Source organism: Oryza glaberrima, chromosome 12 (genome assembly GCF_000147395.1).
Source record: "Oryza glaberrima chromosome 12, OglaRS2, whole genome shotgun sequence".
NCBI classification, from domain to species: domain Eukaryota; kingdom Viridiplantae; phylum Streptophyta; class Magnoliopsida; order Poales; family Poaceae; genus Oryza; species Oryza glaberrima.
The window spans coordinates 24,365,572-24,378,724 of record NC_068337.1 but is presented as its reverse complement, the minus strand read 5'-3'; the positions used below and the strand labels follow the sequence as shown (position 1 = coordinate 24,378,724).

Here is a 13,153-nt window from a genome sequence, read left to right as displayed (position 1 = left end):
CCGATGCTGACCTCATGGTGATTAGGCCTTAAGGTAAAGTTAATGTTCATACCTAAAAATTTCATACTCATTTAAATCGGGTATATATCCAATCTATATTGAGAACCAGGCGCCATAGAGTCCCATGTAGGTTGTCCATAATTTTGTGTGGTATCTTCTACTAATTTTTTATGTGCTAACTTAGTATATATGTTCCATGTGTAGGGCCTTCAAAATATATGGTTGTCTTCTAACATAATTTCTGTAGCTTTCTAGGTCAAGGTCTTAAAAACATCATTTTATAGAGAAGGAAAATGACCTAATTAATAATCTTCCTACTGGTCGTGCCTCTTGAGTATATTTGTAGGGACTGTCTATATATCTGTTGACAGAAAATCCCTCCTCTCATCTTTCAAATTTTAGACCATTGGATGTGCTTTAAGATTCGTGCAAAGGCATTAACCCTAGCTCTCCTCCTTCCGTTCCCCTCCCGTCACGCGTCCGCACCCCTCCCATCGCTATGATCCTTCCGCCCGAACCCCTGCCGCCACCGCCCCACCGCGCCGCCGCCCGCCTCGCCGACTGGCCGGAGGGCGTCAACGGCGCCAGCGAGACTCCCCGGCCAGCCTCCTCCCCCTCCCCCTCCCCCCTCCCCCCACTCCTTCCTCCTTGAGCCGTCGGCTGCGAGATGCCCCCGCCACTGACGCCGGCCCACCGCACTCCTCTAGCCCCGTGGCTCCGGCACCGCCGCCTACACCTCGCTGCCTGCCAAATCCGCCACCCACTGCCGGGCTGCCGCCTCCCCCGGCCATCCCTCTAAGCAGGCGAACTCCTCCCCTTCCCATCCCCACCCCCACCTCACCCCGGGACCCTAACCCGTAGGGTCATCTGCCGGAGTCTAGGGTGTCGCTAGCGCCGGAAAAGAAGAGGAGGTCGCCGGAATTGGAGAAGAAGGACTGGAGCACGAATCTCGAAGCTCATCCTATGGCCCAAAATCTATAATATTTGGGGATACAATTTCTGTCGGCCGGAGGTTAGCAATTCCGTTTTATTATTGTTTTGGCAGGCCCTCCACTTGCATAATGCCACATATGGCTCTTGTACTTAATTATACATCAACAATTGTTATTTGTCTTACGGTGGTTTACGATTTTCAGTGCTGCCACAGCCTGTACGTGGGGATTCAGAAAAGTTTTCAGACACTGCAAATTTTAATTATTATATCAAATGTTTGCTGTGATTTTTTTCAATTCATTGAAAAACATTTAAGTTCTGTTGCAACTGAAGATAATGTTCAAATATATTTTGTCTGCGACATGTGTGCTAGCTGGCATTGTAATCTCTCACTATCATCAGCTGAGTACGTACATGGAAATAAGCAAGAAATATCATGTACGCGGGAACACGACACAGTATCAATCGATCTGTACAACACATATATGTCGACCTTTTTTTTTTCTTTCCATGCTAGAAAAAATGTAGCTTGATCGATATATGAATTTCTCCGTTATTTTGGTCATTTTCTTCGGCGACGACCGATCGACCAATCACATCTTGGTGTTGCAACAACCTTTTTCCATAGAATTTTGACACAAGATAACAAGGGATCGGTCGATAGAGGCCGGCCAGTCCTGTGGAAATTGAAGACTATTATGTCCGCCAGTGTGTATATATAAATGTGTAACGTATATATGAAAATTGAAGACCGACACAAGAGTATATAACACAGCCAGAAGAATATTCTAGCTAGTGGCTCCTTTGTGTCAATATTTTACACGCACTTTTAAGTATACATGTACTTGGGCACAACCTAGCTAACAATAGCATTAATTTAAAAAAAACCTGTTATTCTTATCCTTTTGATTTTCTTTTACCACAGGTAAATATATTACCCGGCTTTGAAAAAATCCCAGAGAGACAACAAGGTGTTTACAACTAAAAGCGAGGAATACTGCGGATTATTAATCCAGCTTTCTAACAAGGAAACAAAATGCGACATGGACATCCAGACTTAAAATGCAACACCCCCTTCGTAAAACAAACAGCCTAACATAAAAAACACAAGGCACCAAATTAAACCCTCCTAAAAACTATCCTAATTAATTAAGTCTTCTGGAAGGTGATCAACCGGCTCAAATCTTCCAGTGTCTGCATTGTCGTCACATGAAAAGCAGCCAAGAACTCTTACAGTCTTTTTCTTTTAGTAACAACCTCCAACTTTGCATGGTGATTTGATCAATTTATTGTTGAAAACCCAATCATTTCTCATGATCCATAAACCCCAGACCACCCCAGCAAAAACCACCATCCCTCCTGAGCCCCCATTTTCAGATTGATAGCTCTAATACAATCCCAGAAAGAAACGGGCACAGTAGATAAACCTAGAACCACAGCAAATCACATTCCAAGCAAACTTTGCAATGGGGCAAGTAAAATGAATATGGTTAGTGCTTTCCTCCTTAAGACACAGTTTGCAATTCTTATCTCTCCCTTTTCACTTTCTTTTAACTAATTGTTCAGCGCAAAGGATTTAATTTGTTCCTTCCTGAATCCTGCCATATAAAGAAAATGCTTAATCTATATCACACCCCCAAATTTTAAAAGCCCATACATGGATCTGGTTGTAAACTGCTTATTCTTGTCATAAGGCCAAACCACCTTATATATCCTTTTGATTATAGCAACACATTTTGATCCCTATTAGCAAAAAATATTTTCGCAGACCCCCACCCTAAAATACGACCCCCCAAAAAAAAAAGATATGCATTAAGTTTGTCAGGGAGCAGGCTTCAGAGCCGCCTATATGTAAACACAATATTACGGTGGCCACAACGATTTTCACATATGCAGCTGTCTTAGGTGGCCACCAGTGATAACACGATTTTCGCAAGCATTTGTCATAAGGCTTCACTTGTGAAAATCGATGTATTTATATAGGCAAAGTAGTTAATAAGATGCCTGGTACGGTGTAATGCCCCATTTTCTTGAGGTGTTACAAACTAATTTAACGAAAGACTCATCTGAAAAAAAAAATGATGTTTGATTGTTGAGTCTAAGTTGTGCCATAGATCTCAATTTAAAATCCCTCATTTATCTCCTTTCCTTGAATAAAAGAATCAACTCCTAAAAATTCCTATTCCCAAATCAAATCTGGAAATTCAATCCCTCTCTTTGAATCATTGCCAAATATTCCACCCAAATCCAAAACATACAAGATTCCCACTTTAATTTGAATCCTTCCTGGACTCCCCCTTAAAATTTTAATCTCAAATATTCAATTTGACTTCAAATCCAAATTCAAATAATCCCTTCAAACAATTCACTGGAAAATAACAAAAGCTTCTGTGCACTTGGGCGGTTGGGCCGCCCTGCACTTTTTCTTGCCGCACGGCCCAGCCCAGCCCAGCACCCTTCCCCCTCTCGCCTGGGCCGTTCGCTCCTGCTTCCATGAAAGCAGTACAATACTACTTTTTACCTTCGGCATCGAAGACGCAAAAGGGTGTAGCTATATTTGGAAATTTAAGCATGAAAAAAGATGAAATGCAAAAAAACGAAGCATGGAAACCAGTGTTGGGAAGACGAAATAAATCACAAATATACAACTAGCTGCAATCTGGTCGAACAAACAGGTTTGCTAATGTAGTGTTCAATCTGAGACCCACGACAAGGACAAGCGATTAGTCCATTAGTGATCTTCCATTCTTCCATCACAATGAAGATCATCTTCTTTTTTCTTTTTTTTTACATATTTCAAAGTTTCAAGATAACAGATAATTGGCATCTCGTGTAAACAACAAAACAAAAAACTGAAAACGTCTCTCAATTATTTATCTGATGATTCTGACGCCATATGATCCATACATAGCATGATAGTACACAGGTTGCCCAGAATGGTGCACAATGATCTCACAAACAACCGGTACATGACAAGCTACAGCGGCAATCAGTAGTCGTCGCCTCTGGATATGACTTCCTTGCAGGTTGGCCGGAGTAAAATGGTGTGCTCAAATTGTGACACATAGCTTCCCCTCACGTCGCACAATGGAGGATACGGCTACAAGAATAGCAGAAAACAGTGAGCAACCATAGGTAAGGGCACATTCAGACATTGGAGTGGAAATTGAGCTTCTTGCATACCTGAACAATACCAACGTCGCATAGATTTTTCAGTGCCATGAGATACTTGGTCTCACCAAGGCGGTCCAAGTACCGGCGACAAAAAGCAAGCGTTCCGAAATTGTTGTTAATCGTTCCAAGTAGTTGCTTAGCCTTTGCCACCCTCAGAGGTACATGTCCAACATCAAAGTTCTTCATGTAATGACTGCATTCTAAATCCTCCCTTACAAATCCCTTTCCTGCAAACATGATGGTACCTTCAAGAACTTGAAAACATGCCTACTAGGCATAAGTAACTTCCACAAACCAGTAGAAGTGTGACAAAAGAATACTTGGTGTTTCGAAATTCGATCTATGAGTTCAAGCTATTGAGTTGCATATACCTGTAGATCCAAAAGTTTCAATGGCATAAAATTCCCCCTCTTCCATTTTTGTTTGCTCTCCACCTTTCACAATTGGAACTGATTTTCCAGCGTGGATTTGGTATGGTCCAATGCTGTGTCCATTGAGATTCCGCACACTTTTGACTGCCACCAAAGCAGAAATGTCTTGCTTTGTCAATATATAACCTTACATTATCAGTGCAGATTGGGAAAAAAAATACAAAGTAGCACGCACTTTGGAAAACTTTTCCATTAATCTCAACCTCGTACGACTCCATGACTTCTTGGATTGCTGCACCAACATCACATAGCCGTGCATCTATTCCAGCTTCCTAAAATGGAAAAGAAAAAATCAAAACACTGTTAAAGTACAATGCTGAGGCTATTACAGGTGAAAACAAATTAACAACTTTTGAATTGCTGTGTCTATAAAATCATTAGCATGTGTAAAAAGGACAAAAATCTGTCCCTATGGAAAAAGTGCCTCACTCATTCTGACACCAACCAGAGTGCTTTAGTATCTGAGTGCATCAACTTTCCAAAAACAGTTTCCAACAAATGCACCAAAATGTGTAGAAAATTACCTTGACTCCAGTATTAGTGGCATCTTTTGATGCTTGAAGCAATGGATCAAACATGGGATTGAATGCAACAGTGAATGCACAATCAACTATGTACCCTGTAAAGAATCACAATATCAAGTTAGTTATTGCAGTTAGAAATGATCTGAGTATACTCACAAGGAGAAACCCAGATAAAATATCATAGCAGACAACAACAGAAGGGATAGTAGAAGCAAAATAATAAACATACCATCTATGTGTGTCCCAAAATCCAACTTCATTACATCATCATATTGTAGTACAGTTTTATCACCAGAATTTGGAGTCCAGTGAGCTGCAACCCTATGCATTACATATTCCCCATCAATTTAACAAAAGCATGCAGAATGAAGATGCACTCTTAGGAATACCATACCAATTCAAGGAACACCCTGTTGGAAAGGCAATACCAGCTTGCAGACCATTCTCCTTGATAAGTTTCCTAACCATATTTTCCAAAGTTTCACATAGATCAATCATTAGCATTCCAGGCTTCAAAATGCTCCTCATATGCTTCCGGACCTAGAAAATATATTAAGGAGTTGTAACAAACAGACAGATTCAAAAGATAGCTGCAAACAATGAAAGAGACCACAAACAATGAAAAAGTCCAGTGTATTATGTACCTGTCTATGAACTTCTGCTGCTCGGCGAACAGCATTGTACATCGGCTTTTGTAGCCGCTCCAGTTCCCTCTTTTCCTCACTAGTTGTTCTCCATAAGTTACTGAAGATCAATAGGCCAATAGCACGATTACTTTATGCAAACATGCGCACTATAATTTCATAATCAATTCATAGAGTTTGCAACTAGCAAGTAAAACTGAAAAGAAAATTGTCAATGAGGCAAGAATGATCTTAATGAAGTTTTCTTTAGATACCACAAGATACAAATATATTAAAAAAAAGGTATTATTTCATTCTATTGTTGGATAGATACTTAGATAGTGCTGTACTTACTCATCCTTATATTGCTGAATTTCACCCTCGGGGAAATCTCCTGATGGGAAAAGTTCGTCTATGGGAATTGATGGAGGATCAGTCTGCTGAAGAGGGCCTTTCTTCTTTCTATGGAAGACACAAAGCATGGTCAGTCGCAAAACAAAACAAAATAAAGAGATTAATGGTCATTTGAACAACAGAGCATACTTGGATTTGCTTTTCTTCTTTTTCTTCTTTGCAGCTTCTGAAGAATACCAGTTTCAAAGAAAACTATTAAATTAATCTCATACCAAATGCTAAATATAATTTCAAAAGCCTCAACTTTAGATGAGTAACTCGGCAATGAGATCTTGCAAAGCAGAATAGCTACCTGATCCTCCATCTTGAGATGGGCCATCCCCTTGTGCTTCATCTTCATCATCTTCTGGTGGTGAAGAATGAGATCCATTGCTATCTGCAACTTTGCCTTCTTTTGATGAGGTCTGGCATGTTTCTCCACTAACCACACTCTGCAGATGAACGTGTGCTACTTTAGATGAACTTGCACAATGCAGGGGCAAGTTTGCAGAAGTTATGGGAGGTCTAGCCATCAGAAGGTGTCATTACTTATTACTAGTTGGAGTTGCAATTACATAAACTCAGTCATGCTATGGAAAGGCTAACCATGGTCTCTACATAACCTAACTGAGATAGCCAACAAATTAAGAATGAGGATGGACAGTAAAGGAAGGATGCTGCTTGCTTGGAATGAGTGTTACAAACATAGTTCATGGAACTTGTGCAGCATAACACTTACTGGATTTTGTCCAACGAGTAGCGCCTCCATCTCCTTGGTCACTGCATCAGCAGAGCCGCCAGCCATATTGTGTAAATATTTCTATTGTCCAGTAATCACAAACCTGAATAACGGAAAAAAAATAAATCCAGGGACAAATTACATTCCAAAATAAATAGCATGTGTCTCTATTTGGAAGGCATCCAAACTTTTCGGGGAACAAACAAACTGTTAATACTTGTATTAAGGTTAAGGCTCTGAAATTAAAAGAAGAAGAGCTTCTTCCAGATCTAGAAGAGAAGCTAGGGTTAACTTAACGAACGAACGCAAGCAAATTCCAGTCCCGATGGCGATGGGAGAGAGAGATGAATCATAAAGAAAGAAAGAGGATGCTCACCTCACCAGGATCCCCTCCCCTCCCCTGCTCTCCTCGCCAGATGGAGATGGAGATCGCCGCCCCTCCCTGCGACTCGTCGCGGCGGCGGCGCAAGGAGCGGAGGAGACAAAGAGACGGCAACCTCGGCGAGCGGTGCGGGGGAGAGAAGAGAGGAGAGGAATTTTCAGTCTTCTAGAAGAAGAGGAGGAGGATTAGGGTTGAGGAGGATATATTATTGGGCTTTGGTGGGCTTTCCAACATGGCCTACAATTAAAGGCCCATCCATCTCTGCCTGCACGGGTAGGCCCATCCCACCAGACTAGGCTTCATGGGCCGTACAGTGAATGGGCCTAATGAGGGCTTACCTCAAATTTTTGATATACTAGTGTTTTTTAAAAAATATATATATACTCCCGCCGTCCCAGAATATAACAACTTTTAACCCTCAGGATTTGTCTCAAAATATAACAACTTCTCCACCAACGTTCTCTTCCTAACCAATCACAACCCTCCACCATTCACTTTCTCCACCTACCTCCACTACTAATCCAATCACAACCCTCCATCACTCACTTCTACCTACTTTTTTAATTCTTATATCCAACTCTAAAACTTCTTATATTCTGGGACGGAGGGAGTATAATTCCTTTAGAAAAGAAATTTTTGATCGCCCATATGCTCTTGGTTTCTCAGTGGGTTTAAAACTTTATACTGGAAATTTGAAAAACTTTACTTCCAATTTGAAACTTAAAACTCAAATTTCAGACTTTCTACTGCAAATTTTCGAAACTCTGCTCAAAATTTAAAACTTTATACTCAAAACTAAGAAGCAGATTGCCCTCTCTACCATCCATTACTGCCAATAAATCTTTTACAGGACAAGCAATGTGTACTAGTATCATCAAACACTCACTACACTTGTCTCAGAATCAATACATGACCAGAGGTCAAATGCATAGGGTAAACTGGAAAACCCTCTGCACACATGCATGTTGATCTAGTAACAAATTTCTTACCATACGTTTACATGACCTGAACAACTACTGACTAGATAGCACAGGAATCTATTCTCGGAGTCGGAGGGCCAAATCAAGAGAGGAAAATTTCACGGACCAATCTTGGATCTTCGGTTCATCTTCAGAGAATAAGAACTGGAAATCGATCAGTGATTCATCATCCATCAGGCCTGTCATCAATCATGCAATCATGGGGATTCTGCAGGAGCAATCAATCTAGAACACCTGAACAGGATTTGGCTTGAGGAGGTGGACATGGAGAACATAATACATGCTATCTTTGCCTCCATTTCTGGCTTTTTTGCAAAATGCAGCACAAGTCAAGAGCTCTTCTTGTCAATGGTTTTCGTCGAGGGCAATGTACCAAACACATGATCCCACAGCGTCGATGTTATTCCGAACCCCTTGTTTTGGATTCTGAAGTGATGGTTCAGATGGTATTTCTGATGTACAGGCAGCAGAAATAAGAAAATTGTAAGCATATGGTCAATGAGACGCTGCGGTTTGGTAAGCATCTATCGAAATGGAATAAGCACCTTGAGGTGTTTTCCTGGATCAGATGACGGCTGCCCATGATGCAGATAGTAGTGTGTGCAGTCATACATCACATAACCCAACAGGCCGCCTCCAAACACGCCGTGAGTTGTAGTTGGTGTAGTAATCAGCCTGATTAGATTCCAGAACTGGATCGACAGATAGAAAAGGCATTCAGATCAAATTGATTAAAACATAATAAATATCCAAATGAAAGTTATTAACTACTTTATTTCACAGAGGAAGCTTGATTACCGGAAAGCACAAGATAGCTGCAGCAGCTGGTGGAAAGACAAGTCGAAGGCCATCAGTCGGGTGCTTGTGATGAATTCCATGAAGAAGGTAATGTGCTGTGTTTGTCCTGCCACATATCAAGTTAGCAGTGATGAGACGATGCTTAACTCATCAGTTCAAAACTTGAATTTTAGCAGTAATTTGGCAGCACGAAGTACCAGTAACTTTTAGTATTTATGTGGAACAGGAATCGATGCATTATATACTCAATCAATGTCCATAGGCATATTCCAAACACAACCATCAGAGCTACTTCTGAAAGTGTGTGTCCCATTTCGACTGATTTAGTCAGGCACCAACATACAACAGGCAACCAGATAAGAGGAATTGCCCACCATTCCGTGCGTGTTAAGAACTGAAAAATGAACAGTTCATCAGGATATCATGTCCAAAATTCCAAATAGAAAAGCACAATAAACAGAAAAGTTACCTCTAAGACATCGTTGGCAAAAAGTCTTGGCCCCTCCTTGCTAACAATTGGTTGGTGAACCCATTCCTGATACTGCTCACCTAAATGTCCAACCTAAAAATTAAACCCAAAGAGTCATTATAAAAAGGAATAAATATAAGAGAAATCAACAGTAAAGACTGGTAACATTATACAGATATTGTAAAAGAGTATAATATCTTCAAAGGAAAAGAATGAACAAAATTTTGCTATATCATGATGTCACTATCATTATACAGCGTGAAACGATAATATGGTGAACACAAGACTTTCAAAATCGATGGAAAATTACAAGGACAATGAGTTACCTTACCTGAAATACAAGAGGTTCATTCAAATCTACTGTAAAGGCCTCTGCAACCATTTTCTCCAACAATGATTACTGCAGGTAACCAAAACTACAAAAGTAAGGGCAAGGGTGTCATGTATCAAATATAAGAAATATGGGACGAGTAAATGACAGGAAATACATTTGAAGCCAGGAGGATATTTCTTATGTTTAACCCGTCCCATATTTTACTGCAGATAACCAAAATCATGTATTTTCTGTCATTTTCTGCAGACCAATAACATGTATGGAAATCAGTGTGTGACTGCAACGATTGTAGCTTTGTACTACTTTTGTGCCTATTCTTTGTCCATGTTGGGAAATTTGATTTGACTCTCAAGTGATGCCACATCACCATGTTTACACATTTATTGGAAAAATCGGATGCACCAAACTCTTACGGCATTCAACCATTACCTACTTTCAGGATAGTTATCTATCACTCCATTGGTCATATAACAAACATTTAGCAAGTTATCAGTACAGCATGACACTACTATTGTCTATTCTACGAAGATCCTGTGACCCAAAAGCATGTCCATGGTGCCATTTTTTCAGGCCTTCATCTCAAGGTTTACCATAGTAACCACAAATTGGGAAGATCAGATGGTCCAAGAAAGCTGATCTGGTCCTTTCATACTAAAAGATCTAGAGCAAAAACAAACAACCCTGTTTCACAGACAAGAGCACATGGCACAGGATTGCACAGACAAGAGCATCATGTGTGACAGTGTGAGTCCATATTCTAATCAAGTTGTGCAAGAATACAAAGGAGCCACAGCTCAGAGAAACCAGTAGGGCATCCCACTGGAATCCAAGAAGATGGGGGGTACTTGCTGGATGGGGCTTAAATCAGCACTCCCATTAAGAAAGCTTTTGATGCTCATATCACTTGCTCAAACAAAAGGCCGTAGCAAATGCTTGTCGGATCTTTATTCCAGTGTAAATTAGTTAATCACTCAGAGCATCTTGGAGTAGTAATTAAAGCGTGGACAGAAATACAGAATCTGAAAAAACTGAAGCTTTTTAACTCGAGACTAGTGTTTCTGACCAAAACATTCAGACATTAACCAAACCGAACCAAAATCGTTTGTTCTGATTACACCTCTGACGAATCGCGTTCGGGATCCTACGAGTTGTCGAGTGTCGCAATGCTGATTGATTTTTTCCCCCCACCCGGAAATTAAACAAGAAAAATCCGCGCTACGTTTACACAGAGGATAAAATGAATGAAAAATGGAGCCAAGCACAAAACTTGCAGCCTTTTTCACGGATCTAAAGGCTCTAGAAAGAAGAGATCGAGATGGAAATCTGGGCAAGAAAAGAAAACCTGAGGCCTCCGAGCGAGCAATGCAGATGGATGCGGCGCCGCCGGGCGGTGAACTGAGGCTGCCCCTGCTGCTGCAGCTGGTTGGGAGCTCAGCTGAGGCCGCTCCAATGATAAGCTCAGTGATGGCCACCAACGCCAAGGAGTGAAGCTCTTCTCAAGGTGGTGGGAGAAGCATATATAGGAGCGTACTACTTTAGTTTAGTAGTGCTTTTTATTGTCTTTCTCCCTGAATTTTAGTGTCATTTTCACTCTGCTCCAACTAAATATTGTTTATAAAAAGGAAGAAGAAAAAAGGGTTTACATTTTCGACGAAAATCGATCAGAAACCGCAAAAATTTGAGGAAAAAATTGCTCAAAATTTGGCAAAAATGTGATATTGCGGGAGGTCGGAATCCAGCACTCAATCTGAAAGTTGAATCCTGGCTCCAACCTCCTCCCCCGATCAAAAGAAAAAAAATAAACTTAGGACTGGATGTGACTTATTCTAGGACTAGGTTTGTTTTTTATGAAACGGAGGAGTATCTAGTGTTGGTAGAGAAAAAACCAAGAGGTTCTAACAGACCCATCGTTTCGCTTATTCCGCTATTTGCAAACGAATAGTAATTTGTGAATAAGACTTTTATATACGTGTTCTTAGTGATCTAAAAGCAAAGGCTGAAAAATAAACTTCGATGAAAAAACCTCAAAATCAATTCAAAATTTAAGGTTGAAAATTCAAATTTTGGCTGATAAGCATAAGCATAAGCGAAAAGATGAGACCTAAAACTTTTTAGTACAAATTTTGTTAAGCTATCAAGACTGACCACTTTTCACATTCTTCACACATGAATATCAAGATATATTGTGATCTAATATCCAGTACACCCCTAAAAAGACAGAGGTTTGTACATTGATTTGGTGGTATATGACCTATATTTTGCATGCTAAACTCCATTTAATAGGGCATGTTTGGTACAGCTCCAACTCCTAAATATAACTCTAGGAGTTGAGTCTACAACTCTAGTATATTTTGTGAGAGAGCTCCACCCAACTCCACTCCCAGTTTTGGTGGAGCTGAAACTGTTTGGTTGAGTTGGAGCTAGAGCTGTGCCAAACAGGCCCATAGTATCAGGGGCATATGAGAGCTCAATGTCAGAAATTAAATCCCCCAACTCATGCCATGCATCTATCTCTTTAACTCAAAAAAGGATCTCCTAAAAGTAAGTGAATCAAACCCATTCTGAATCACATCACAAACCAAAAATCTCTGTTGGTTACAGATATCATAGAGCCCACAAAAATTACTAGTAGGCTTTAGGGGAAAATTTCCCAACCAAACATCATCCCCAAAAGAGAACGGTTTCCAAAACTGGGAAACATTCAAACCATTTTCTTAGAAGAACCCATTATCACCCATGCATTTTTCTTCTTTTTTTTTTGACTGAACATGCATTTTCTTCTTAACATGTTAGTGCATAAGATCTTCTCTCCAGATTCTCACTTCATGATCCATTTAGCTAACATGGAGATGTTCATCTTCATAGTCTCTGTAAATCCTAGGCTGTTGTGATTATATTGTAATAGCAAATTTCATCAGAAAAAATAACTTGTAGCTCTTTTTTTAAATAATGGAATAGAATATCCCGGCCTCTGCTCAACTACAACTAGTATCAAACAGCACCAACATACATAATAATATTGTAATTTAAGTTAGAGCAGTGACGGTGAAATTAAGCTTTCAATGTAAGGTCCATGAGAATTTAATGTTGCCATGACATTAACATGCATGATACCTGAGGAAGTCATGGGATTGAATAGCTGGATGTCGAGCTCCGGGAGATTGAAGTTGAAGAGAAAGAGATAGTCCAAGTATTATATGGGCTTGGATTTTTGTGGGCCACCGGGCCTGGGTGAGTAGAGGCTTGTGAAGCCCAGATCGAGTCAATCAGCGACTGTTTGGGCCTCCGTGGTATTATATGGGCTTTTAGGCCCAATACTTCCGGCCTAATTCCTCTTGCACCGCTTCTCTGACACTATCGTCTTCAGAAACAA

General features: G+C 40.4%; 2 protein-coding genes across 3 annotated transcripts; both read right to left on the bottom strand.

Moving 5' to 3' along the window:
* Nucleotides 1–3,645: 3,645 nt before the first annotated feature.
* LOC127758113 (methionine aminopeptidase 2B-like) lies at nt 3,646–7,360 on the bottom strand. Its single transcript, XM_052283740.1, has 13 exons — nt 7,194–7,360; nt 6,818–6,920; nt 6,392–6,530; nt 6,229–6,265; nt 6,040–6,147; nt 5,707–5,806; nt 5,457–5,602; nt 5,292–5,383; nt 5,063–5,157; nt 4,714–4,810; nt 4,479–4,622; nt 4,117–4,334; nt 3,646–4,033 (listed from the first exon to the last, which is right to left on the bottom strand). Exons 2-13 carry the CDS (start codon nt 6,881–6,883, stop codon nt 3,923–3,925), a joined length of 1,353 nt encoding a protein of 450 aa, XP_052139700.1. The 5' UTR covers nt 6,884–6,920; nt 7,194–7,360; the 3' UTR covers nt 3,646–3,922.
* A 616-nt stretch (nt 7,361–7,976) lies between these two features.
* LOC127756573 (dihydroceramide fatty acyl 2-hydroxylase FAH1-like) lies at nt 7,977–11,284 on the bottom strand. 2 transcript variants are annotated; one of them, XM_052281929.1, is made up of 7 exons: nt 11,123–11,284; nt 9,778–9,846; nt 9,447–9,539; nt 9,175–9,371; nt 8,978–9,083; nt 8,725–8,871; nt 7,977–8,631 (listed from the first exon to the last, which is right to left on the bottom strand). In XM_052281929.1, the coding sequence occupies exons 2-7, from the start codon at nt 9,826–9,828 to the stop codon at nt 8,509–8,511; spliced, it is 717 nt and encodes a 238-aa protein (XP_052137889.1). In that variant the 5' UTR covers nt 9,829–9,846; nt 11,123–11,284; the 3' UTR covers nt 7,977–8,508. The 2 variants fall into 2 exon arrangements, with proteins under 2 accessions (XP_052137889.1, XP_052137888.1); XM_052281928.1 differs by having other exon boundaries at nt 9,778–9,862; nt 11,123–11,277.
* Between the last annotated feature and the right edge of the window lie 1,869 nt (nt 11,285–13,153).

Excerpts from the sequence above, each read along its gene's own strand:
- LOC127758113 (XM_052283740.1), bottom strand. The coding sequence starts at position 6,883 with ATGGCTGGCGGCTCTGCTGATGCAGTGACCAAGGAGATGGAGGCGCTA. Across the intron at positions 6,266-6,391 it reads ATCTCAAGATGGAGGATCAG|AAGCTGCAAAGAAGAAAAAG; the intron begins GTAGCTATTCTG and ends GGTATTCTTCAG. Across the intron at positions 5,807-6,039 it reads ATTCAGCAATATAAGGATGA|TAACTTATGGAGAACAACTA; the intron begins GTAAGTACAGCA and ends ATTGATCTTCAG.
- LOC127756573 (XM_052281929.1), bottom strand. The coding sequence starts at position 9,828 with ATGGTTGCAGAGGCCTTTACAGTAGATTTGAATGAACCTCTTGTATTT. Across the intron at positions 9,540-9,777 it reads ATGAACCTCTTGTATTTCAG|GTTGGACATTTAGGTGAGCA; the intron begins GTAAGGTAACTC and ends TTTAATTTTTAG. Across the intron at positions 8,872-8,977 it reads CAGCTATCTTGTGCTTTCCG|TTCTGGAATCTAATCAGGCT; the intron begins GTAATCAAGCTT and ends CTGTCGATCCAG.